A 26,640-nucleotide genomic window follows, 5' to 3' on the forward strand; every position below is an offset into this window, starting at 1 on the left:
TTGGGAGGCGGTGCTATTACCCTCTCCTTCCTGCTCGGTCTCCGGCCCAGAGTTTCCACAGGCCCCAGCCTCCCAGGCTCCCCACCCTGCACTCCCTTAACCCTTTCCTCCGAGGGAAGGAGGGGCGCAGGTCTCTGTTCTTCAGGGAGGCCTGGGAGGCGGCAGAGTGGGCAGGAGGAACGGAGAGAAAGGCCGGGTCCCCGAAACCATACCCGCTCTCCCCCGACCCAAGTGCCCCTCCTTCCCTTTCCCTCCCACTGGGGAAAGGGGAATGTGGAAGGAGATTAACTTTGACCCCCGGAATCTGGCTCTGGGCCCAAAACTCGAGTGGGAGGCAGAGGTTTCCAAGACCCTCCCCGCCCCCATCCCCGCCGCCTCCCTCCTCCTTCTGCGCCCCTTGAAGCTACCCAGCCGACTCAGCTAAAGTTCATCCCGGAGGGGCTGGCGCAGTGGTGAAGGGGGAAGGCTGGGGGCGGAGGGAAGGGAGCCCGACTGGTCCCACCCCCGGCTGTAACCCCTGGCAGGAAGAGATTGTAGCGGGAGCCGCCGCTGAAAGGCTCGGAGCTCTGGAGGAAGGGCGCCCGGGCCACGGCGGGTGGGTCCGCGAGCCGGGAGGACCCGGGCCAAGGCGGGGGCGCGCCGCCGGGAGGAGGGGGCGTGGCTTAGGCGCCTTCGGCCGGGGGACCCCTGTGGCACTGTCGGCTCCCTCCTTCCTGGGGCGGGCGGGCCAGCCATGCTCCTGTCCGGGGGCGACCCTCCGGCGCAGGAATGGTTCATGGTGCAGACCAAGTCGAAGCCCCGGGTGCAGCGGCAGCGGCTGCAAGTGCAGCGCATCTTCAGGGTCAAGCTGAACGCTTTCCAGAGCCGCCCGGACACCCCCTACTTCTGGCTGCAGCTCGAGGGGCCCAGGGAGAACATGGGCAGAGCCAAGGTAAACAGCTTCTCCCCACCTATCACTTCCAGCCAGACCCTTCTCCCGCTCCTCGCCCCCCCCGCCCCCCCAGGGGTCCCCAGAGGTCCCCCGACCTGGATTCGGCAGTATGGCGGGCAGGTACTGGGCCATCCTCCTGCCTTTCCAGATCTGCAGCCTTGGGTCCTTCCCTCTGGTTCCTTCTTTCTTTTCTGCCCCACCCCTCTCTTGCGTGTCACTTCTGTCCCTCAAGTGCGCTGAGAGAGGCTCAGCGTCGTGTGTCCCCCCCCGTGAGCCTTCCCTGGCCAGGGCCCCGGACTTACAGCCTGCTCCTCCATCTGGGGAGCAACTTAAGGTGCTGCATTTCTGTAGTCTGTGCAACATACCTCTTTGTTCTCCACCAAGAGCCTGGAAGGCCCAGGTCTTTCTGCCGCCTTTTAAGTCTCCTTAAATCCTGGGCTGCCCCTTGGAGCCTCTCAGAGTGCTGGGACTGGAAGGGCCATTAAAGATGCTTCTAGATTAATGCTGGCACTTTACAGATGAGGAATTGGGGGCTGGAGAGGGTAAGGGGCCTCCCTGAGCACTCAGGGTCGGGTAGGTGGGGCGTGGCAGGGGTTGCGACCAGAACGCAGGGCTCTGGGCTCCGCACCCCATGCTCTTGATGCTCTAGGCAGCTTCTTGCAGGGCCTCAGAGGTGGGGCTGCAGCAGCCCTGGAAGGCAAGAGCCCTAGGGGATGGGTGGGAATCTGGGAGGAGGGCTGTGGGCTTTCAGATGAAAGGGCTTGCTGTGTGGGGCTGGACGCTGGACAGGCCAGGTCACAGTATGCCTCTATCGCTTGTGCCCTGGCTTCTCTCATAAGCTTCTCCTCCGCTTGGGCCTCTCAGGTTCCCTCTGACCCCCCAGTCGTGGCCAAGGTCCCCTCTTCCCCCAGATTCCTTTATCTTATCATTTCCTGGTAGGAATGCTACAGCCTCCCTTAGCCCCAGACCACCTGCTCCCCCATGCACCCACCCACCCCAACACACACCCCTTCCCTAGCTGGGTCTCTATCAATATCCTAATTTTGGGCAAGGCCATGGGTGGGGGAGGCCCAGAACACGCTGGCCAGTGGGCAGGCAGGCTGGAAAGTTCCTCCCTCAGCCCCTCTGCTGAGCTGCTTCGTCAGCAGTTTTTCCAGTTCTGACAGAGGTACTGGGGGAGGGGAGGGGTTCCTGCCTGGAGAGCAGATGTGCAGGAACCCCTGAGATGGAGACTTTTCAGTAGCTGGCATAGGGTAGATTAACAAGAGGAGCCTTTGGATTGTTTTGGGTTCTTAATCTTTTTTTTTTTTAGGTAAGAGTGATTTTGTTTATTATTTATTTATTTATTTATTTTTGGCTGCGTTGGGTCTTCGTTGCTGCGCGCGGGCTTTCTCTAGTTGTGGTGAGCGGGGGCTGCTCTTCGTTGTGGCGCATGCACTTCTCACTGTGGTGGCTTCTCTTGTTGCGGGGCACAGGCTCTAGGCGCGTGGGCTTCAGTAGTTGTGGCATGCGGGCTCAGTAGTCGCGTCTCACGGGCTCTAGAGTGCAGGCTCAGTAGTTGTGGCGTATGGGCTTAGTTGCTCCGCGGCATGTGGGCTCTTCCCGGACCAGGGATTGAACTCATTTGCCCTGCATTGGCAGGCGGATTCTTTTTTTTTTTTTTTTTTTTTTTTTTTTAGTTTCTGCTTTATAACAAAGTGAATCAGTCATACATATACATCTGTTCCCACATCCCTTCCCTCATGCATCTCCCTCCCTCCCACCCTCCCCATCCCACTCCTCCAGGCGGTCACAAAGCACCGAGCTGATCTCCCTGTGCTCTGCGGCTGCTTCCCACTATCTATCTACCTTACGTTTGGTAGTGTATATATGTCCATGCCTCTCTTTCGCTTTGTCACAGCTTACCCTCTTCCCCCTCCCCATATCCTCAAGTCCATTCTCAAGTAGGTCTGTGGCTTTATTCCCGATTTACCCCTAGGTTCTTCATGACATTTTTAAAAAAATTCCATATATATGTGTTAGCATACGGTATTTGTCTTTCTCTTTCTGACTTACTTCACTCTGTATGACAGACTCTAGGTCTATCCACCTCATTGCAAATAGCTCAGTTTCGTTTCTTTTTATGGCTGAGTAATATTCCATTGTATATATGTGCCACATTTTCTTTATCCATTCATCCGATGATGGACACTTAGGTTGTTTCCATCTGCGGGCTATTGTGAATAGAGCTGCAATGAACATTTTGGTACATGTCTCTTTTTGAATTATGGTTTTCTCAGGGTATATGCCTAGTAGTGGGATTGCTGGGTCATATGGTAGTTCTATTTTTACTTTTTTAAGGAACCTCCATACTGTTCTCCAGAGTGGCTGTACCAATTCACATTCCCACCAGCAGTGCAAGAGTGTTCCCTTTTCTCCACACCCTCTCCAGCATTTATTGTTTCTAGATTGCTTGATGATGGCCATTCTGAACTGGTGTGAGATGATATCTCATTGTAGTTTTGATTTGCATTTCTCTAATGGTTAATGATGTTGAGCATTCTTTCATGTGTTTGTTGGCAGTCTGTATATCTTCTTTGGAGAAATGCCTATTTAAGTCTTCTGCCCATTTTTGGATTGGGTTGTTTGTTTTTTTGCTATTGAGCTGCATGAGCTGCTTATAAAGTTTAGAGATTAATCCTTTGTCAGTTGCTTCATTTGCAAATATTTTCTCCCATTCTGAGGGTTGTCTTTTGGTCTTGTTTATGGTTTCCTTTGCTGTGCAAAAGCTTTGAAGTTTCATTAGGTCCCATTTGTTTATTTTTGTTTTTATTTCCATTTCTCTAGGAGGTGGGTCCAAAAGGATCTTGCTGTGATTTATGTCATAGAGTGTTCTGCCTATGTTTTCCTCTAAGAGTCTGATAGTTTCTGGCCTTACATTTAGGTCTTTAATCCATTTTGAGCTTATTTTTGTGTATGGTGTTAGGGAATGATCTAATCTCATACTTTTACATGTCCCTGTCCAGTTTTCCCAGCACCACTTATTGAAGAGGCTGTCCTTTCTCCGCTGTTTTTTCTGCCTCCTTTGTCAAAGATAAGTTGACCATATGTGCGTGGGTTTATCTCTGGGCTTTCTATCCTGTTCCATTGATCTATCTTTCTGTTTTTGTGCCAGTACCACACTGTCTTGATTACTGTAGCTTTGTAGTATAGTCTGAAGTCAGGGAGCCTGATTCCTCCAGCTCCGTTTTTCGTTCTCAAGATTGCTTTGGCTATTCGAGGTCTTTTGTTTTGCCAAACAAATTTTGAAATTGTTTGTTCTAGTTCTGTGAAAAATGCCAGTGGTAGTTTGATAGGGATTGCATTGAATCTGTAGATTGCTTTTGGTAGTAGAGTCATTTTCACAACATTGATTCTTCCAATCCAGGAGCATTGTATATCTCTCCATCTATTTGTATCATCTTTAATTTCTTTCATCTGTGTCTTATAATTTTCTGCATACAGGTCTTTTGTCTCCTTAGGTAGGTTTATTCCTAGATATTTTATTCTTTTTGTCGCAATGGTAAATGGGAGTGTTTTCTTGATTTCACTTTCAGATTTTTCATCATTAGTGTACAGGAATGCCAGAGATTTCTGTGCATTAATTTTGTATCCTGCTACTTTACCAAATTCATTGATTATCTCTAGTAGTTTTCTGGTAGCATCTTTAGGATTCTCTATGTATAGTATCATGTCATCTGCAAACAGTGACAGCTTTACTTCTTCTTTTCCAATTTGGATTCCTTTTATTTCCTTTTCTTCTCTGATTGCTGTGGCTAAAACTTCCAAAACTAAGTTGAATAAGAGTGGTGAGAGTGGGCAGCCTTGTCTTGTTCCTGATCTTAGTGGAAATGGTTTCAGTTTTTCACCATTGAGGACGATGTTGGCTGTGGGTTTGTCATATATGGCCTTTATTATGTTGAGGAAAGTTCCCTCTATGCCTACTTTCTGCAGGGTTTTTATCATAAATGGGTGTTGAATTTTGTCGAAAGCTTTCTCTGCATCTATTGAGATGATCATATGGTTTTTCTCCTTCAATTTGTTAATATGGTGTATCACACTGATTGATTTGCGTATATTGAAGAATCCTTGCATTCCTGGAATAAACCCCACTTGATCATGGTGTATGATCCTTTTAATGTGCTGTTGGATTCTGTTTGCTAGTATTGTGTTGAGGATTTTTGCATCTATGTTCATCAGTGATATTGGCCTGTAGTTTTCTTTCTTTGTGACATCCTTGCCTGGTTTTGGTATCAAGGTGATGGTGGCCTCGTAGAATGAGTTTGGGAGTGCTCCTCCCTCTGCTATATTTTGGAAGAGTTTGAGAAGGATAGGTGTTAGCTCTTCTCTAAATGTTTGACAGAATTCGCCTGTGAAGCCATCTGGTCCTGGGCTTTTGTTTGTTGGAAGATTTTTAATCACAGTTTCAATTTCAGTGCTTGTGATTGGTCTATTCATATTTTCTATTTCTTCCTGATTCAGTCTTGGCAGGTTGTGCATTTCTAAGAATTTGTCCATTTCTTCCAGGTTGTCCATTTTATTGGCATAGAGTTGCTTGTAGTAATCTCTCATGATCTTTTGTATTTCTGCAGTGTCAGTTGTTACTTCTCCTTTTTCATTTCTAATTCTATTGATTTGAGTCTTCTCCCTTTTTTTATTGATGAGTCTGGTTAATGGTTCATCAATTTTGTTTATCTTCTCAAAGAACCAGCTTTTAGTTTTATTGATCTTTACTATCGTTTCCTTCATTTCTTTTTCATTTATTTCTGATCTGATCTTTATGATTTCTTTCCTTCTGCTAACTTTGGGGGATTTTTGTTCTTCTTTCTCTAATTGCTTTAGGTGCAGGGTCAGGTTGTTTACTCGAGATGTTTCCTGTTTCTTAAGGTGGGATTGTATTGCTATAAACTTCCCCCTTAGAACTGCTTTTGCTGCGTCCCATAGGTTTTGGGTCGTCGTGTCTCCATTGTCATTTGTTTCTAGGTATTTTTTAATTTCCTCTTTGATTTCTTCAGTGATCACTTCGTTATTGAGTAGTGTATTGTTTAGCCTCCATGTGTTTGTATTTTTTACAGATCTTTTCCTGTAATTGATGTCTAGTCTCATAGCATTGTGGCCGGAAAAGATACTTGATACAATTTCAATTTTCTTAAATTTACCAAGGCTTGATTTGTGACCCAAGATATGATCTATCCTGGAGAATGTTCCATGAGCACTTGAGAAAAATGTGTATTCTGTTGTTTTTGGATGGAATGTCCTATAAATATCAATTAAGTCCATCTTGTTTAATGTATCATTTAAAGCTTGTGTTTCCTTATTTATTTTCATTTTGGATGATCTGTCCATTGGTGAAAGTGGGGTGTTAAAGCCCCCTACTATGAGTGTGTTACTGTCGATGTCCCCTTTTATGGCTGTTAGTATTTGCCTTATGTACTGAGGTGCTCCTATGTTGGGTGCATAAATATTTACAATTGTTGTATCTTCTTCTTGGATAGATCCCTTTATCATTATGTAGTGCCCTTCTTTGTCTCTTCTAATAGTCTTTATTTTAAAGTCTATTTTGTCTGATATAAGAATTGCTACTCCAGGGCTTCCCTGGTGGTGCAGTGGTTGAGAGTCCGCTTGCCGATGCAGGGGACACGGGTTCGTGCCCCGGTCTGGGAAGATCCCACGTGCCGCGGAGCGGCTGGGCCCGTGAGCCATGGCCGCTGAGCCTGCGCGTCCAGAGCCTGTGCTCCGCAACAGGAGAGGCCACAACAATGAGAGGCCCGCATACCGCAAAAAAAAAAAAAAAGAATTGCTTTCTTTTGATTTCCATTTGCATGGGATATCTTTTTCCATCCCCTTACTTTCAATCTGTATGTGTCTCTAGGTCTGAAGTGGGTCTCTTGTAGACAGCATATATATGGGTCTTGTTTTTGTATCCATTCAGCCAATCTGTGTCTTTTGGTGGGAGCATTTAGTTCATTTACATTTAAGGTAATTATTGATATGTATGTTCCTATTCCCATTTCCTTAATTGTTTTGGGTTCGTTATTGTAGGTATTTTCCTTCTGTTGTGTTTCTTGCCTAGAGAAGTTCCTTTAGCATTTGTTGTAAAGCTGGTTTTGTGGTGCTGAACTCTCTCAGCTTTTGCTTGTCTGTAAACGTTTTAATTTCTCCATCAAATCTGAATGAGATCCTTGCTGGGTAGAGTAATCTTGGTTGCAGGTTTTTCTCCTTCATCACTTTAAGTATGTCCTGCCACTCCCTTCTGGCTTGTAGAGTTTCTGCTGAGAGATCAGCTGTTAACCTGATGGGGATTCCCTTGTGTGTTATTTGTTGTTTTTGCCTTGCTGCTTTTAATATGATTTCTTTGTGTTTAATTTTTGACAGTTTGATTAGTATGTGTCTTGGCGTATTTCTCCTTGGATTTATTCTGTATGGGACTCTCTGTGCCTCCTGGACTTGAGTAACTATTTCCTTTCCTATATTAGGGAAGTTTTCAACTATAATCTCTTCAAATATTTTCTCAGTCCCTTTCTTTTTCTCTTCTTCTTCTGGAACCCCTATAATTCGAATGTTGGTGCGTTTAATGTTGTCCCAGAGGTCTCTGAGACTGTCCTCTGTTCTTTTCATTCTTTTTTCTTTATTTTGCTCTGCATCAGTTATTTCCACTATTTTATCTTCCACCTCACTTATCCGTTCTTCTGCCTTGGTTATTCTGCTATTGATCCCATCTAGAGTATTTTTCATTTCATTTATTGTGTTTTTAATCGATGCTTGATTCATCTTTAGTTCTTCTAGGTCCTTGTTAACTATTTCTTGCATTTTGTCTTTTCTATTTCCAAGATTTTGGATCTTGGAAATAGAATCTTTGATCATCTTTACTATCATTATTCTGAATTCTTTTTCAGGTAGACTGACTATTTCCTCTTCATTTGTTAGGTCTGGTGGGTTTTTATCTTGCTCCTTCTCCTGCTGTGTGTTTTTCTGTCTTCTCATTTTCTTATCTTACTGTGTTTGGGGTCTCCTTTTTGCAGGCTGCAGGTTCGTAGTTCCCGTTGTTTTTGGTGTCTGTGCCCAGTGGCTAAGGTTGGTTCAGTGGGTTGTGTAGGCTTCCTGCTGGAGGGGACTAGTGCCTGTGTTCTGGTGGATGAGGCTGGATCTTGTCTTTCTGGTGGACAGGTCCACGTCTGGGGGTGTATTTTGGGGTGTCTGCGGACTTTTTATGATTTTAGGCAGCCTCTCTGCTAATGGGTGGCGTTGTGTTCCTGTCTTGCTAGTTGTTTGGCATAGGGTGTCCAGCACTGTAGCTTGCTGGTCGTTGAGTGAAGCTGGGTGCTGGTGTTGAGATGGAGATCTCTGGAAGATTTTCGCCGTTTGATATTATGTGGAGCTGGGAGGTCTCTTGTGGACCAGTGTCCTGAAGTTGTCTCTCCCACCTCAGAGGCACGGCACTGACTCCTGGCTCCTCAATTTGGGATGATTCGTTGTCTATTCATGTATTCCACAGATGCAGGGTACATCAAGTTGATTGTGGAGCTTTAATCCGCTGCTTCTGAGGCTGCTGGGAGAGATTTCCCTTTCTCTTCTTTGTTCTCACAGCTCCCGGGTCTCAGCTTTGGATTTGGCCCCACCTCTCCTTGTAGCTCGCCGGAGGGCGTCTGTTCTTCTCTCAGACAGGACAGGGTTAAAGGAGCAGCCGCTTCGGGGACTCTGGCTCACTCAGGCCGGGGGGCAGGGAGGGGCAAGGAGTGCGGGTGGAGCCTGCAGTGGCAGAGGCTGGCGTGACGTTGCACCAGCCCGAGGCGTGCCGTGCGTTTTCCCAGGGAAGCCGTCCCTGGATGCCGGGACCCTGGCAGTGACGGGCTGCACAGGATCCCCGGAAGGGGGGCGTGGACAGTGACCTGCGCTCGCACACAGGCCTCGCGGCGGCGGCGGCAGCAGCCCCAGCGTCCGGACACGCCCGTCTCTGGGGTCCGCGCTTTCAGCCGCGGCTCGCGCCCATCTGTGGAGCTCCTCCAAGCAGCGCTCTTAATCCCCTCTCCTCGCGCACCAGGAAACCAAGAGGGAAGAAAAAGTCTCTTGCCTCTTCGGCAGGTCCAAACATTTTCCCGGATTCCCTCCCGGCTAGCTGTGGCGCATTAGCCCCTTCAGGCTGTGTTCACGCCGCCAACCGCAGTCCTCTCCCTGCGCTCCGACTGAAGCCCGAGCCCCAGCTCCCAGCGCCGCCCGCCCCGGTGGGCGAGCAGACAAGCCTCTCGGGCTGGTGAGTGCCGGTTGGCACTGATCCTCTGTGCGGGAATCTCTCCGCTTTGCCCTACCCAGGTACGTGGGGGAGTTTCTTGCTTTTCGGGAGGTCTGAGGTCTTCTGCCAGCGTACAGTAGGTGTTCTGTAGGAGTTGTTCCACGTGTAGCTGTATTTCTGGTGTATCTGTGGGGAGGAAGGTGATCTCCACGTCTTACTCTTCCGCCATCTTCCCCGGAAGTCCGGGACTGGTGCTTTCTGAAGTGTCTAGCTCGCCCATCCCCCGCTTACATTCTCCATCAGCTTCTCCAGGCTTGGCTACTCCTGCTCCCACTGCTGCCTCAGAGTTCCTGGGCCCACCGGCTTTCCCTCACACCTCAGGCCTTGCTAGTGTAACCAGTGGCTTTCTCCATTCCCCTCATCTTTCTTTTTTTTTTTCTTTTCCGTTACACGGGCCTCTCACTGCTGTGGCCTCTCCCGTTGCGGAGCACAGGCTCCGCACGTGCAGGCTCAGCGGCCATGGCTCACGGGCCCAGCCGCTCCGCAGCATGTGGGATCTTCCCGGACCGGGGCACGAACCCGTGTCCCCTGCATCGGCAGGCGGACTCTCAACCACTGTGCCACCAGGGAAGCCCCATTCCCCCCATCTTATCATCTCTTTCCCCTCTGTCTTCCCCCGGGGAAAAGCATGGTTTAAGATGGAAACAACATGAAGGGTTCTGGGTAGCTCCCTCCCTTATTGCACAGAATGAGCAGAAAGAAGAGATTTTTGGAGCTTTGGAGCAGGAGAGCAGGGATGGTGGGGAGGATAAGGTTTTGTTCCAGAAGTTAGGAGATCTGGGTTCAATTTGCTGTCACCAAGTTACTGCTGGGACAGAGGGTTGTGGTGGAGAGAGTTGGAGGTTGGGGTTTGCTACCGTCTAACTGGCTGACCTCGGTCAAATCATTGACCTTCTCTTGAGCCTATTTCCTCATCTATAAAACAGTATAATAATACCCACTTCATGGCAGAGTTGTGAGAGTCAATTGAAATAGGCATTCTTATGGACTTTCACAAATGTGGAGAGTTACAGAGTAGAGATATCAGTTATTGTTTCTGTAACTAGCTGTATAACTTTTTTTTTTTTTTTTTTTTTTTTGTGGTACGCGGGCCTCTCACTGTTGTGGCCTCTCCCGTTGCGGAGCACAGGCTCCAGACGCGCAGGCTCAGCGGCCATGGCTCACGGGCCCAGCCGCTCCGCGGCATGTGGGATCTTCGCGGAGCGGGGCACGAACCCGTGTCCCCTGCCTTGGCAGGCGGACTCTCAACCACTGCGCCACCAGGGAAGCCCTAGCTGTATAACTTTGAATGAGTTCTTTTCCCTCTCTGAGTCTCGGTCTCCTTGTATGCAAAGTGAGAAGCTTGGATTAAATGCTTTCTAAGGCCCAACAATCTGATACAGGAAAATTTCCCAGGTATAACGATGTCCTGTGGTTTCCATGTGGAGGTGCTGTGGCTGACCCCAATCCCAGCTGTAGGGGCACAGAATCACGCACCTGGATAATGGCCTAATATACACAGGCCAGCTGGCAGAGAGGGCTCAGTGAGACCGGAGCTTGTAGGATGGGAAAGGGGTGATGGATGGGGGTGTCTTGTCTGTGAGGGGAGGAGGGGTCAAGAAGGATACAGGTTTCTCTGGAGAAGAGCCCGGGTGTTTTCTACATTATATGCACTGGTTTTCCAGGAAAAACTCTGTAGAACTCGGAAGTGCCTTGAAGTGGTTTTCTTGTGGTGGGATTTAAAAAATAATGAAGACATTGCTGGAGATCACATTCCTAGGCAGCAAAAAGAAACACTGGGGAGGCCTGGCCTTTCTGAGGTGAAATCAGCCTCACCTCAGAGTGGAAAGGAGGGTTTTTACTAATGATCAAAGTCGCCCAGAGACGAGCCCTGCTCAGCTCTTCTGTCCTTCTTGGCAACGATGTAAAGAAGGGTCCGGCACAGAGAGGACAGGTGACAGCTTGATTCTCCCCTTTTTGTACACGATGGAGGGAGGGAGGTGATGGGGAGCCAGAGGTTGGAGTGGGGAGCTGTGGGACAGGGTGTGGTTTGCTGACTTTGGGCTTTGCTGTCAGGTGGAAGTTGATCTGTCCCTGGCCCACACTGACTGAGCAGTACCACGGAAGCTGGTAGTGGCCAGGGGTGTGCTGGAACCAACCCCTGCTGACCCATCGTTGAAAATTCAGGAAGTTTTTGAGCCAATGGAGTCCTGTTGGTAGTTTGAAATCAACCATGGAAGGAGTATTTACACCACAGAAATTGGCAAATGGTACAAATCGGGACTATTTCCCCCATAACTGGATGATTGTTAAACACTTACCAGCACATCTAATTGTGTGGTGGGCACCTAATCCTTCTCCTTTATTTTAAACTTAATTTTTCTTTTATCAAAATAATACATAATTTAAAAGTCCAATAATTTTTAAAAAGCTCACAGTATAACGCAGTGATTCCTTGCCTTGTCCCTGCCAACTCCCTCTTTAGTGCTCTTCCCTGGAGAAAATATCTGCTCTGGCATTTCTACACCTCCACATTCCTAAAAAAAATATGTAGCTGCTATATCTTTTGATTAATCAATTTTAGATATCTTTTTACTTCCTATTATTATAGATGAGGATTTAGCTCCCTTATATTGCCATCCCTGTTTTCTTCCCAATATAGTTCTATTTCATTTTTCTGTTAAATCTGTATTTAGTATTTGCAACATTATGCTCTTGCAAATATCATTTACATTTAAGTGTTGAAGTGTACTGTGATTAGGTTTTCTCTCTTACTTTTCGATTTCCCTGAGGTAAAGAACTCAACTCCTTTCCAGTTTGCTTGTTTTCCTTTGTACCCATTGCTAATTCTTATAACTTTCAGTAGCTTCTCACTACAATTTTCTACAAGAACAATCTATTGATTCAAGATGGTCTGTCAGTTCCAGATTTTTTCCTGGGGGCAGCCTTCTTTCTGTCTGGTCAGGACTGCACAGCTGTCATCCTGAGACTCCCGTTTGCTCTCATTCTTGGCATCCTCTTGCCTTTTTTCCTTGATAGATACCTCGTTTCCTGGACGCTGTGTCTTTGTCTTGAGTTGGTGGAGCACGTCCTTCAGTAGCGTCACCAAGTTGGAAAGATGGTGCCGAAACAAGCATGTTGATTCTGGAGTCCCACTGTCCAGTCTGAACTAGTCGTCCTCCGTGCCTTCTAGAACCGTGCCTGACACGTAGTAGGTGCTCAGTAGTGTTTATTGAATGGATGAACACATTCTGAGATTTCTCTCCACAATCTTCCTGGAGATTGTCTTTTGCTTTTTTTTTTTATGTTGAGTCTCCTTTCTTGGTTTCTTTTCTTGATTTGCTGGAAAATGCTCTCTGGTAACTTCCTGAGAAAGGTTTTATAGGAGGTAAACTCTTGGGGTTGCATATATTATATGCATATCTACATTGCATATCTGATGGTCACTTGATTGACAATGTGGCTGGTATCAAATTATACATGGAAAATTATTTTCCTTCAGAAATGAGAAGGCATTAATCCATTGACTTCTTGCTTTAGGGATATCTGAAGTTGTTCTTGGTCCCTGGTCCTTTGTATGAGAAGCTTTTTTTCTCTCTGGAAGTTTGTAGTTTCCCCCACTGTTCTGAGGTGCCCCAGTGAGAACTCTCTGTGTGAGTATCTGTCTTCATCCGTCATCAGTTACTATTGCGGAGTCTCTATATGGGAAGAATGAGTTTCTCTGCACTCAGCACTCACTGTAGACCTCACTACTGGCTTTCCTCTCTTCCTTCATGATTTTTATGGTACCCACACCCTCAGGTATGCAGATCAACCTCTGATCCTAAGACCTTGTCTTTTACTTTCTACAGAACAAACTCCAGTGGGTAGGGAGGTACTTGCTCAGCCTTTGTGTAGAAGGGTGGGTGGGCTCCCAGATCTAACTGCTCCTCAAACAACTTTATCTAAGTCCACCTTTTAAAAAATGTTCTCTTTCATTCCCAATTCCAGAGTTTCTTGGTGTTGCCATTTTTTTGAGCTTTTTGAGTATTCTGTGGTGTAATTTGGGGTGGTTCTGGAAAGCAGACAATGTATAGCAACTGACTTATGAGAAAGGAGAATCCTAAGTCAGGATTGATCAAGTATAGAGCAGTAGTAAACTACCTGGTGGTATTGTTTTTATTTAACTTACAAGTTGACAAATGACTTGCGGGACATTGGGCAACATATTTTAACAAATGCACATTTTTCTGTGCTTATTTTGTTCCTGCCTCTTCTCTATTTTTTCTCCTCTTGGAGAAAAAGGTCTGGGTGGGCTTTAAGCAGGAAAATTGCTCCAGATATTTTCTGGATGTAAATGCCTGTTGTTTCCATATCGGTTTTTGCTCTAAGGTATAGACAGCATCATGGTTAAGACCCCAGACTTTGGTGTCAGAGTGCCTAAGTGTCCCAGCCTACTACCTGTGTGACCTCGGACATGTGCCCTTCCTTGCTCACCTAAAATGGGGATAATAGTAATTTCCTTATAGGGCTGAGAGAGGAATCAATGAGCTGATGTATGTAAAGAGCCTGGCACATAGTAAGTATTCAATAAATATCAGTTCAGATTTATTATTTTGAAAATTATCTCATTTCCAATATATCTTTTTGTTTAAAAATATGGACGGTTAATGGAACAATAAATATTTTAAGGTCTTTGCAGACAGAGAAAGAAACCACCCACCATCTTCTTCCTGAGCACATCTCTTCAGTTTTTTTTTGTTTTTTGTTTTTTTTTTTGCGTTATGCGGGCCTCTCACTGTTGTGGCCTCTCCCGCTGTGGAGCACAGGCTCCGGACACGCAGGCCCAGCGGCCATGGCTCACGGGCCCAGCTGCTCCGCGGCATGTGGGATCTTCCCGGACCGGGGCACGGACCCGCGTCCCCTGCATCAGCAGGCGGACTCTCAACCACTGCGCCACCAGGGAAGCCCCATCTCTTCACTTTTACATATTGTTTTCATGTAGTTAGGACGTGGGGTGCATGGGGTGGGGGAGTTTGTTCAGGTCGATAAGAGTTATTCCACCTGGTCAGATTCACCCTTGCCAGGCAGTGCGGACCAGCTGAGGTTCTGGGTGGGAGGGGTTGGCTTGGGATGTCTGTCAGATTTTGAGCTGATTTTGGACTGACTGAAAAGGGGTTAGACATGGGCCTAAGTGCCTGGGTGTACCTTAGGCCCTTTGGGGAAGGTGTTGGAGGTCCATAGCCTGGCCATGTGGCAGAGGTAAGCTTAGGCCTGAGCAGGGAAGGATGGTCTGGGTACTGAGCAGAGGGACCAGAGCGGTCTTTGGGATGGCTGCTGGAGGTCCAAAATGGAGCATTGGGTCCATAATGGAGCTGTCATGGGAAAGCGGGAAGAGGGATGACTGTCACTGACGCAGGCATGAGGAGAGACTTGAGGGCTAATGCAGTCATCAAGGGTTGGCTAATTAAGAGGGAGTGCTCATGGTTCCTTGGAGCTCATGGGGTCATGCTGGTGGAACTCAGCCATATAGTGGAGGAACCCAACCTCTCCTGTCCCAGTGACTGCTAAAGACTGAGCGTGTGAGCCCTGGAAACACAAGGACCTGGTGCCCAGATGGCCAGAGGCTTCCCTTCTGGTTCAGCCATTGTGCGTATCTGTGGGGATTCCCTGGATACTGGCCCAGCGACTTACCTTCTCCTCTGTCCCCTCCGGGCAACAGAGTTACCATGGTTACAGGTACAGGTTGTGCCGGAGACCTTCTGCAGGGGGATAAACCAGAATCTCAGTGGGTTACCCTGTAGGCACTGTGTAGTCAGCCCAAGGACGTGGAAGGAGCTCTGCTTTCAGAGTCAGATGGATGTGGGCTGTGGTCCTTACCCAGTCACCCACTAGCTGTGTGTCCTTGGGTCAGCGATGGAGCCTTTCTGAGCCTGCAAAATGGGAATAGGCTGTGCCAGGCATAAGCTAAGCACTTCTTTTTTTTTTTTTCTTTCGGTACGCGGGCCTCTCACTGTTGTGGCCTCTCCCGTTCCGGAGCACAGGGTCCGGACGCGCAGGCTCAGTGGCCATGGCTCATGAACCCAGCTGCTCTGCGGCATGTGGGATCCTCCCGGACCAGGGCATGAACCCGTGTCCCCTGCCTTGGCAGGCGGACTCTCAACCACTGCACCGCCAGGGAAGCCCCTAAGCACTTCTTTTGTATTATCTCACTGAAGCTTCATAATAGCCTAATGAGGTGGGAACCATTATCTCCATTTTACAGATGAGGAAACGTAGGCATAAGGACGGTAGATAACTTGCTCCAGGTCACATAAGCTCCTGGCACATGGAGGGTACTCAGTAATGTGCCATCCCCCTCCCCCCAGCTATTTCACAATTCTAGAATGCCAGGGTAGGACTGGACCTTAGGAGTATCTCATCTAATCCGTCATTTTATAGGTGAGGAGACTGAGGCCCTGAGAAGATGACAGATTTCCCACAGTAACCTTAACCTATTGAGGTCAGGTTGGAACTAGAACCAGGGCCCTTGACTCCAAGCCCAGGTGCTCCCCCTCCCTCCGCCCCCCACCCGCCATCTGTCAGAGCTCCCTGGAAAGAGATGAGTGTGTGAGGAGTCAGGACCAGGGAGAGAGTGTTGGGCCGGGGATGTCATTTGGCTTATGGTGGGCAGGGGCAGGGCATGTGCTTGTGAGGGGAGTGAGTGCCAGTGGCAGGCCCATAACGGCTGGCTTCCTTTGTGCTCTCCCCACTGGCTTCAGGAATATCTGAAGGGCCTGTGCAGCCCGGAGCTGTGGAAGGAGGTCCGCTACCCAGCGGCCCTGCACTGCGCCTTCCTTGGGGCCCAGGGCCTCTTCTTGGACTGCCTGTGCTGGAGCACGCTGGCCTACCTGGTGCCTGGCCCGCCGGGCTCCCTGATGGTGGGCGGGCTGACCGAGTCTTTCATCATGACCCAGAACTGGCTGGAGGAGCTGGTAGGGCGGCTGCGCTGGGGCCCTGCCCCTCTGCTCACCCCCCGGGGCATCTGGGAAGCTGAGGTGACCCGGGCTTTTGGGGCTCTGGTCTGGATCCGTGGTGACCAGTATGCAGGGGACCTGCTGCAGCTGCCCGCAGCAGTCCAGGAACTGCTGTTGAGTCTGGTGCGGGATGCTGCGGGCAAGGAGGACATCATCCAGTGGCTCGGCTGCATTGGCACCTCCGACTCCCGCTCGGACCCCGAGCTCCTGATCTGCCCAACCCACCAGCAGAAGGAAGGTCCAGCCATGGTGTCCGTGGGAGACGGTCCTGGGCCTTTACTGGAGATGGGGAGCCCAGAAAATTCGAAGAGGTTAACCAGCCTCGGAGCCATGGGGGCCCTAATCCCAGGCCAGAACACTCAGCTGGAGACAGCAAACCAGCTGGTACGGTAAGTTCTGGAGAATCCGTTTGGCTTCTCTGCCCAACCCCAGGGAAAGAATTTGGGACCTAACTGGCCTTACCAGCTTTCCAACAAACTTGGGTTTCCTCCAGGGTTGGTTCCAACAGCCAAGGTGGTACGGACAGTGCTTGTGAGGAAGGGTCAGTACAAGCCAGCAGCAGCCAGGACCCTGCGGACCGCACACAAGCCTCGTCCCAGCAGCGGCAGGCCCGGAGAGGGGAAGACCAGCTCCCTCTCCAGCCTCCAGTATCAGCCCTGAGTGTGTGCTCGCCCTGGAAGTCCTGGACCCCGGGGCCAGCCTTTGGGCCCTTGTGGCCGGGGACTATTGCTGCAACCTTCTGGAGGATCAATGAACTGCATTCTCTCCACCTGGCCTGGCTCCTGTCCCAGGCTTGCTTCAGTTTCCCTTTCTGGCAGAGGCCACTGGGCCCCATTCAGTTCAAGCTGCCAGGGCAGAATCCTTTGCCCTTAAATCTGGGATGGAAACAGAAGGAGCTGGTTCCTTTGCCCAGTGTGGAAAGCCCAGATTGTAGACCAGATGGGGGGCCAGGAGGAGAGGCAGCCCTACAGAATTGCCCAAGGCCAGAGACCCCTAAAAAAGTAATGAGTTTATTGGTGGTCTCTGGAGGCTCAGGGGTAATGGACAAGGCTAGCCCAGGACTTCCACAGATAGGGCCACCTTTGACCTCTACACCCCAACTCCAAGCTGGAAGTGAGCCGGGAGATCGAGGAAATATGCAGTGGGATTGTAAGGAACCCGAAGAGAGGCCGTTTCCAGGGCCCTCCACAGGGCAAGGGGTGCCTACTGCTCAGGGGAGGCCCGCCACTCAAGGGGGGCTGACAGCTCCTTCAGGACCTGAACCTCAAACAGTGCCTGAAACTCTCAAAGTGCCCATGGCTGCAGCAGTGCCCACAGCTCAAACCCCACCCACAAATCCCATGCTGCCCGAAGCGCCCAAAGTGCCTGAGACCCAGATTATGCCGGCAGTCCATGAAGAACCTGCAGCCCCCAAAGTGCCTTTGGCTCCAACAAAGCCAGCAGCTCAAGTGGTGCCCACAGCACAAAAGGCAGCTGTGGGTGAACTGGCACCAGCAGCTCAAATGGTGCCTGCAGCTCCCCAAACTCCCACAACTCAGAAAAGGCATGCAGCAAAAACATCACCTGCAGGTCCCCAAACACCCAGAGCCCAGACTGGGACTACAGCTAAAACAGGGTCTGCAGCTCCCAAAGCACCTGCAGCTCCTAAAGCCCCTGCAGCTCCCAAAACTTGCAGAGCTCTGAAAACGCCTGCAGCTCAGAAGGCACCCACAGATCCAGGGCCAACCGTGGATGCAGCCAAATTCCCAAGTGAGGGCCAGCCTTCGTCAAGGGGCAGTGCTTCCTTCCTGAAGGGCCAGGGGGAAGCTGGACGGCAGGGGCCCCAGTCCAGTGGCACTTTGGCTCCCCGTAGTAAGCGCCAGCCTCAGGTGGAGGGGCTCCTAGGGGCTTGGGAGGGGGTTCCGAGGCAGCCGCCTCGCCACCCACAGGCGAACAGCACAGTAACCAGCTTCCAGAGGTACCACGAGGCGCTGAATACACCCTTTGAGCTGAACCTGTCAGAAGAACCGGGGAACCAGGGGTTGAGGCGAGTGGTCATTGACGGCAGCAGCGTGGCCATGGTGTGAGTAGCCACGGACCTGGGGTGGGCTGGGGATGCTGGGGAGCTCGGGCAGGGTGTCCCTGGGGTGATAGACTGTGGGCGTCCTTTCTTGACCTCTGTGTACGGGTGACATGGGGTTCAAATGGGGGAAAGATGGGAGGGAAGTGGTACATGTTGAGGGGCTACTGCATGCTGGGTGGTGTTCGTGGAATCATCCCAGCAGCCTTCAAAAGTAGATTTCTGTTCTCCTTCCCTCATAGAAGCAGAAACAGGCTCAGAGAAGCGATTAATCTTGACCAAGGTCCCAGAGCCAGTAAGGGGCCCAGCTGGCCTTTGGGTTCAGATCTGCCCACTGCCCAGGCCCATGCTCTTCCCATTTCAGCCTGCCTCACATAGCATGGGGTCTGTCAAGCCCAGGCCAGTTTTCAGATGTTCAGCCCAACCCTTAAGGTCCAGCACTGATCTCCCCCGTGAAGCTTTTTCCAACCATGCCAAGTCTCAGAGATCACTCTCTCTGCACAGCACTTACTGCTGTGTATGTGCCAGCATAAATACACGCGGGATGTCTTCATTTGCCCACACAGTGGAGTAGTCATCTGTGCTGAGCACACGCCCAGCACACAGTCGGTCAGCAAATGATTGTTTGCTTCCAGTCCTAAACTGAGCCCTTTGGATGTAGAGGTTGCCTTCTCCTTCCTTTTGCCCTGGAGGCCCCTACACACACACACACACACACAGCAGGTGAGTGGACCCAGCAGCTGCTCACTGTTTGATGGTGGTGAGAGGAGAGGGGGCATTGTTGGTGCCCGTGGTGCTGATGCCCTGGCATTGCCAGATGTGCTGCCCTAGGCTGGCTTTGAGGGAGGGGTAGAGAGGCAGGGCCATTCCTAGGGCAGAAAATTGCTACCTCACTAATTCCCCCCATCTCCCCCCACCACCCCCCAACCCCAGGCACGGCCTCCAGCACTTCTTCTCCTGCCGGGGCATTGCCATGGCAGTGCAGTACTTCTGGAACCGGGGACACCGAGAGGTCACTGTGTTTGTACCCACCTGGCAGCTTAAGAAGAACCGGAGGGTGAGAGGTGAGCTGTCCCCAGCTGCCCAGCCCCTCCAGTGGGCTTACTCTCTATGCCTTACTTTTCCTTGCCTTTCTGTCCCCACCATGGCCTTTTCCACTTAGCCCTTCCTCTGACCATCGCTGTCTTCTGCCTTTCACCTCCAGAGAGCCACTTTCTGACGAAGCTACACTCCCTCAAGATGCTTTCAATCACCCCCTCTCAGCTCGAGAACGGCAAGAAGATCACTACCTACGATTATAGGTGTGCTGGCCTGCAGGCCTTCTCTTGTGGGGCCCCGGGGCTTGGGCTGGGCTGGTGTGTCAGGTGGAGTCTTGCCTCATTTGCTCTGGGGAGATGGAAGCAAATAAGTCAGAGGGTCATGTCAGAGAGGGTGGTGTGGTACACTGGCCCTCTGTAGGCAGAGGGAGAGACACAGAGAGGAGAGGGCTCCAAGGTCGGCTCTATTCAAACCCAAGAGGTGTTCCTGAATTTGGGACTCTGCAGCCCAATTTCCCTGAGCTAAGAGGCTTTCTCCCCCATGAAGTATGGGGTGAAACCCTCTGCTTTCTTTGGATGGGACTAGCCCAGGTGACTCCTGGTGCTTCAAGCGAGCTGCTTCCCCCAGCGGCTGATTTGGGTGCCAGTTTGGGTTGAAGCTCAGGTTTTCTCAAGGAATTGCTGCAGTCTTTTCCTCCCACCAGCCCTGGCCCTGGGAGGTGGTATGTGTGTGGCTGTATGTGACTGGAGCCCTGGCTGGGCTCTGAAAATGGAGTCAGGTTGGCCCTGTCTCCTAGCTAAAGCCTGAATGCCTCCCTACTTGCAAGTCCTCAGCACCCACTCCCCAGCGTGGCTGCATGACCAGTGCGCATAGGGGTGCCTGTGATGCTGCCTCTGATGGGGCCGAGAAGGCCCTGTCCAGGTCACTGACCCTGGGCTGGACTCGATGTCCAGCAGGCCAGGTCTTGGCTCCACTTAAGCACCTCCCATGCCAGGCAGGGAGAAGTTCTGTTCCTCCCCAAGACCTGGAGCCCGCTCAGCCTTCAAGCCTGGGTAGGTCTGGGCAGGGCAGCTCAGGCATCCTTCCTTCAAGAGCTGCCCCCCCCCCCCCCCCCCCCCCCCCCCCGGGTAAGGTCTTTAAGTGCCTTTAAATTCAGGCCTGGGTTTGAGGGAAGGTAGCTTTCTTGCAGAAGGCCCCTCTGCTGGTCAGTTGTGGAACTGCATGCTCGTGGCTGGCAGAATGGCACTCTGCAGGGAATGCCGAGAAGTAGGTGGCCTTTGCTTTCTTTCCTGGTCACAGCCCTCTTTCGAGGAGAAGTGATCCTTGGAAAAATGGATTTGTTTATTCAGGTATGTGTTTTTATACGTGTATACACATATCCATATGTATGTATATGTGTCTTGGCATGTACCTGAATGTTGTGCATTGGTGAAGAGTAATCATGGAATACTTGATACACGCTTTGTGGCAGGCACTGAACTAGACGCAGTGTCTAGTGTATTGTCTCATTCAGTTTAATCCTCACAGCAATCGAGGGTAGGTATTTTATATTAGTTTGACAGGTGTGGAAACCGAAGAAGTAAAAATGTACGTATGGATGTGGACAAGTGCATGGCTTTCTGTGTGCGGGTCTGAGCATGTGTATGTGAATGCCTATGTGTAAAATAGGGGTCTGTGTTTGCATATACAGTTGGGGGATGTGCATCCCAGTTCACCCTCCCAGGGGCGAGTGGACATCCCAGTCGGCTGCATAGACAAGGATGGACTCTTGAGTCTTGGCTCCCCGGCTATCAAGGGCAGGGTTTTTATCCAACACACCTCAACAGGAAGCTGCAAGTTCATTTTCTCAGAGGACTGGGGAGGTGAGGGTCTGGGTACTGGGTCGTTAGCGACTTCCCCTCTCCCTGCAGGTTCATGGTAAAGCTGGCGGAAGAGACAGATGGCATCATCGTCACCAACGAGCAACTCCACGTCCTGATGAATAATTCCAAGAAACTTATGGTCAAAGATCGGTGAGGCAGCTCCCAGGGGATTGGGCTGTTCCTTCCCCTCGGGTGCTGGGCAGTCCCTGGCAGGAGGGGTTTGGGCAGGAGGAAGGGCCTTGGAGCGGGGCTCATCAGCACCTGCTGGGAGGAGAGGTGGGTCTCAGCCCCTGTGGAGCTACCAGGTGGCAGCGGGGTGTGGGTGGGTCAAGGGCTCCTCTGTGACGTTTCCTCCTCCATCCCGGGTCCAGCCTGCTGCCCTTCACTTTTGCGGGGAATCTCTTCATGGTGCCTGACGATCCTCTGGGCCGTGATGGCCCCACTCTGGATGAGTTTCTGAAGAAGCCAAACAGGTAATGGACCAGGCACCCCCCTCCACACCCCGCCTCCCAGCCGCTCCTGGGGCTGACTGGAAGCTTCCCCTTGGTGCTAGCCAACGTTTGTCTAGTGCTTAATAGTGAGCAGAGTGATTTGAGTTTTTCAGGTCTTTGTACTTCCACCCACATCTGCACATCCATAAACCACTTACAATATGGTTTTACAGTTTCACAGTCTTGCACACAGGCTTCAATACTATATGTAACATTCCCCAACTGGCATTTGTCGCCATGTTTTATTGTTTTTCCCAGATGTATGCCATGTTAGTTCATGTGGCTGGCTTTAATGTCCATGCTGTGTTCCATTATGTGAGTACGCACAGGTTTATGGGGTCTTTTGTGGAGGCCCATTCGACAGTTTCCGTGTTATGCTCTTGGTACCAGTGCTGCGGTGAACCGCCTTGTTCTTGTTTCATTGTGTGCAGGGGAAGCTGTGTCTGGAGTATATACCAAGTAGAACTTTTTGCACATTTATTACCCGCTTTGATCCTCACAGCTTGAGTTAGACATACGTGACCACTGTCCTCGTTTTACAGATGAGGAATCTGAGACTCAAGTACTTTCCCAAGGTCATTGTGCTGCTGCCGGCAGAACTGATTTGCAGTAACTCAGTTCCTCTGGCTTCCACCCACTCTGAGCTGCCTTGCTGCTCACCTCCCAGTTCCCTGGGCCTGGCAGGGGACTGTGGTCAGGACCTTCTGGGAAGGGCACTGCTTCCCGGGCCAGGTCCCCGAGTCCCATTTCTCCAATTCGAAGAAAAGTGATGTGGCCGAGGTTTGTGAGCTTGGGAGCTGTGCGCTCCCAAGCCCCATGTCAAGCCTCCTTCCCTTTCTTGACCTCCCCCAGCTTGCTTATCCTGGAGTCCCATTGGAAGTACCAGTCATCTAATTCTTATCAAACCATTGGCTTAAAACTGGTTGGACATGTCACTTGGTCAATGAGGTTTTGACTGGATAAGTCTTCAGAGCCCAGATGAATCTCTAACACTGCCGTCCGGCAGATGCTGGGAGTGGAGGGAATATCTGCGGGCAGGTCCTGTCTGAGGCTGTGTCATGTTGTAGGCGGGCCCTCGGCCCAGCCTCAGGGAAACTCAGCAATGGGGTGAGGCTCTGTGGGGCTTCCATGGATGTGGTTTCGCCTTGGATGGCCTCTTGGGGCGGGCTGTCCCCCACTTCCTCCATCAGACTCCTCTGTCCTGCTGTTTTGGTGTAGGTTGGACACTGACATTGGCAACTTCCTGAAGGTGTGGAAGACCCTTCCTCCCAGCTCTGCCAGTGTCTCTGAGCTGAGTGAGGATGCTGACCCTGGGCCCCCGGAGAGTCTGCAGAATGTGGAAGAAGTCAGGGAGGAGAAGGAGGAGAGGCAGAGAGAAGAGCGGGAGATGCAGAAGCCGGCCGAAAAGGAGGAGGACCTGGACTCTTCGCTGATGTCCGTGTTCAGGGCTGAGAGCTCTTCCCTCTCAGAGGAAATACTCCGGTGCCTCAGCCTGCACGACCCCCAGGATGAAGCCCTCGACATCGATCTCCTGCCGGCGGTACCTTCTCCCTCCCTGGGCATCCCCTGGGATGGGAAGGCTCCCTGCCAGCAGGTTCTTGCCCAGCTGGCCCAGCTGACCATCCCCAGCAACTTCACCGCGCTCTCCTTCTTCGTGGGATTCATGGACTCCCACCGGGACGTCATCCCTGACTATGAAGCCCTTGTGGGGCCCCTGCACAGGCTCCTCAAGCAGAAGCCAGACTGGCAGTGGGACTGGGAGCATGAGAAGGCCTTCCTGGCCCTGAAGCGAGCTCTGGTGTCCGCCCTCTGCCTGACGGCCCCCAACCCCCAGCTGCCCTTCCGCCTGGAGGTGTCGGTGAGCCAAGTGGCCCTGACGGCTGTTGTGTACCAGGAGCGCTCAGGGAGAAAGCACCCCGTAGCCTATACCTCGAAACCCCTCCTCCCCGACGAGGAGAGCGAGGGCCCGCAGTCAGGGGGAGACAGCCCCTATGCCATGGCCTGGGCCCTCAAGCATTTTTCCCGCTGCATTGGAGACACCCCAGTGGTCCTAGGCCTTACCTATGCCTCCAGGACCACTGTGGACCCCAGGGCATGGGACGGCCGCAGGGTTGCCAAAGCATGGTTGATCAGATGGTCCCTCTTGGTACAGGACAAGGGCAAGAGGGCGCTGGAATTGACCCTTCTCCAGGGCCTGCTAGGGGAAAACCGGCTGCTGACTCCTGCGGCTTCCATGCCTCGTTTTTTCCAGGTTCTGCCTCCTTTTTCCGACCTGTCCACTTTTGTCTGCATCCACATGTCGGGGTATTGCTTTTACCGGGAGGATGAGTGGTGTGCTGGCTTCGGTCTCTATGTTCTGTCTCCCACCAGCCCCCCTGTCTCCCTTTCCTTCTCTTGCTCCCCTTACACCCCGACCTATGCCCACCTGGCGGCCGTGGCCTGTGGCCTGGAGCGCTTTGGCCAGTCCCACCTGCCCGTGGTTTTCCTCACGCACTGCAACTGGATCTTCAGCCTCCTCTGGGAGCTCCTGCCCCTCTGGAGGGCTCGGGGCTTCCTCTCCTCCGACGGGGCTCCGCTACCTCACCCAAGCCTTCTCTCCTACATCATAGCCCTCACCTCCGGCCTCTCATCCCTTCCATTTATCTACCGAACCTCCTACCGGGGCTCCCTGTTTGCTGTGACGGTGGACACCCTGGCCAAGCAGGGGGCCCAGGGGGGCGGCCAGTGGTGGAATTTGCCAGACGATGTGCCGGTCCCTGTGGTGTCTCCCCGTACCACGGGCAAGAGGCCCAACTTGCTGGCGTTACAGCTGAGCGACAGCACCCTGGCTGATATCATTGCCAAGCTGCAGGCCGGGCAGAAATTATCCAGCTCTTCACCCTTCAGTTCTGCCTTTAACTCCCTCAGCCTCGACAAGGAGAGCGGCCTGCTTATGTTCAAGGGAGACAAGAGGCCCCGCGTCTGGGTAGTCCCGAGGCAGCTCCGGAGGGATCTGATTTTTGCTGTGCACGACCTCCCCATGGGGGCCCACCAGAGGCCCGAGGAGACCTACAAGAAGCTGCGGTTGCTGGGATGGTGGCCGGGCATGCAGGAGCACGTGAGGGATTACTGCAGGAGCTGCTTGTTCTGCATCCCCCGGAATCTCATAGGCAGTGAGTTGAAGGTTATTGAGTCCCTGTGGCCCCTCAGGTCCACCGCCCCCTGGTCCAACCTGCAGATAGAGGTGGTGGGCCCAGTCACTGTCAGCGAGGAAGGCCACAAGCACGTGCTGATCGTGGCTGACCCCAACACCAGGTGGGTAGAGGCATTCCCTCTGAAGCCCTACACGCACATGGCCGTGGCCCAGGTGCTGCTTCAGCACTTGTTCGCGAGGTGGGGTGTTCCGGTGAGGCTGGAGGCCGCCCAGGGCCCCCAGTTTGCCCGCCATGTCCTGGTAAGCTGTGGGCTGGCCCTGGGAGCCCAGGTGGCCTCCTTGAGTAGGGACCTCCAGTTCCCCTGCCTGACGAGCTCCGGGGCCTACTGGGAATTCAAGAGGGCCCTCAAGGAGTTCATCTTCCTGCACGGCAAGAAGTGGGCGGCTTCCCTGCCCTTGCTGCACCTGGCCTTCAGGGCCTCCTCCAGCCAGGCCACGCCGTTCCAGATCCTGACAGGGGGTGAGGAGAGGCTGACCGAGCCCCTGTGGTGGGAGATGAGCAGTGCAAACATCGAAGGGCTCAAGATGGATGTCTTCCTGCTACAGCTGATGGGGGAGGTGCTGGAGCTCCACTGGAGGGTGGCTGAGAAGACGAGTGAAAAGGCTGAGAATAGGCGTTTCAAGCGGGAGAGCCAGGAGAAGGAGTGGAATGTGGGTGACCAGGTCCTCTTGCTGTCCCTCCCCAGGAACGGCAGCAGTGCCAAGTGGGTGGGTCCCTTCTATATCGGGGACCGGCTGAGCCTGTCCCTCTACAGGGTCTGGGGCTTCCCCACCCCAGAGAAGCTTGGGTGCATCTATCCTAGCAGTCTGATGAAGACCTTTGCCAAAAGTGGCACCCCACTGTCCTTCAAGGTCTTGGAGCAGTGAGCTGGAGATGTGGGGGAGCCCCCCGCCCCAGGGTCCTGGGCTTCTGCTGCTAGGCCTCCCCTTGACCCCAACAATGCTCTCACAGCTCCCTGGGGGCCCTTCATTGTGCCTTTTGTAGAGAAGTTACTTCATAAAGCTTTGCTGAACTGCCTTGAACTGGGGACCAGCGTCCCTATGGAAACATGCCCAGTATGGGGTATTGGGAGAATCTGCTAAAGGCTGTCAGATGTGGGCCTCTGACAATTTTACCCTGGCAGGTATCCCTTCCTGGGGCAGGCCAGGTTCAATGTCTCTCCCCAAGTGAAAGTGTACATATACATGCGTAGCCCAGAATCTTATTTCTGGCTGTCTTTACCATGAAACAGTGTGGCTCTGGACCTCAGAATCAAAACCACATTCCCCTCTCAAACAGAAACCTCGATTGTGGGCTCCCCCCCCGATTGTCATCCCTGACTGGGGACCCTTTGCCCTTGAATCTGTCACAGCTGACCCAAATCCATGCGGGCTGTGGAGAGGCAGCCCGTCCGTTATCTCATGGTTCGCTTTCTCAGGCCAGGCTAGGCCTGCCCAGCTGTCAAGCAAAGGCTGGCAGTCCTGGGCCTCGAGGCTCGGAACTGGGGTGGGAGGACGGCCGGCCAGCCATCCTGTAGGTATCCTGCCCGTCAGCATGGGAAGGGCAAGGGGGAGATGGAGTCAGCCTACCTCATTTGACTCCAGCCAATGGAGATGCTCCCTGACCCTGGCTTCGATGATATCGAGCCCACAGGAGTCAAGGATCTCGATGCCAAGTGTGGCATCTCTACCTGAAGAGCTGCTTCGACTAGACCAGGGGGCCCAGGCCTCGGCTTCAGGGGGAGGGTGACTGAAATGAGCGGTCTGGCACACGGTGAGGTGCTGGCGTGACTCTACCTCCCAAT

General features: G+C 51.9%; 1 protein-coding gene across 1 annotated transcript; it reads left to right on the forward strand.

The window, feature by feature from the left end:
* Positions 1–733: 733 nt before the first annotated feature.
* Positions 734–25,723, forward strand: NYNRIN (NYN domain and retroviral integrase containing; the record flags this gene model as incomplete). The annotated part of the gene is made up of 10 exons (XM_082618772.1): positions 734–931; positions 15,959–16,602; positions 16,707–16,860; positions 17,603–17,718; positions 18,066–18,275; positions 19,206–19,336; positions 19,477–19,573; positions 21,221–21,322; positions 21,544–21,645; positions 22,882–25,723. The coding sequence occupies 10 exons, from the start codon at positions 734–736 to the stop codon at positions 25,721–25,723; spliced, it is 4,596 nt and encodes a 1,531-aa protein (XP_082474898.1).
* Between the last annotated feature and the right edge of the window lie 917 nt (positions 25,724–26,640).

The sequence above is a fragment of the Mesoplodon mirus genome, assembly GCF_964341445.2.
Source record: "Mesoplodon mirus genome assembly, chromosome: 4".
NCBI lineage: Eukaryota > Metazoa > Chordata > Mammalia > Artiodactyla > Ziphiidae > Mesoplodon > Mesoplodon mirus.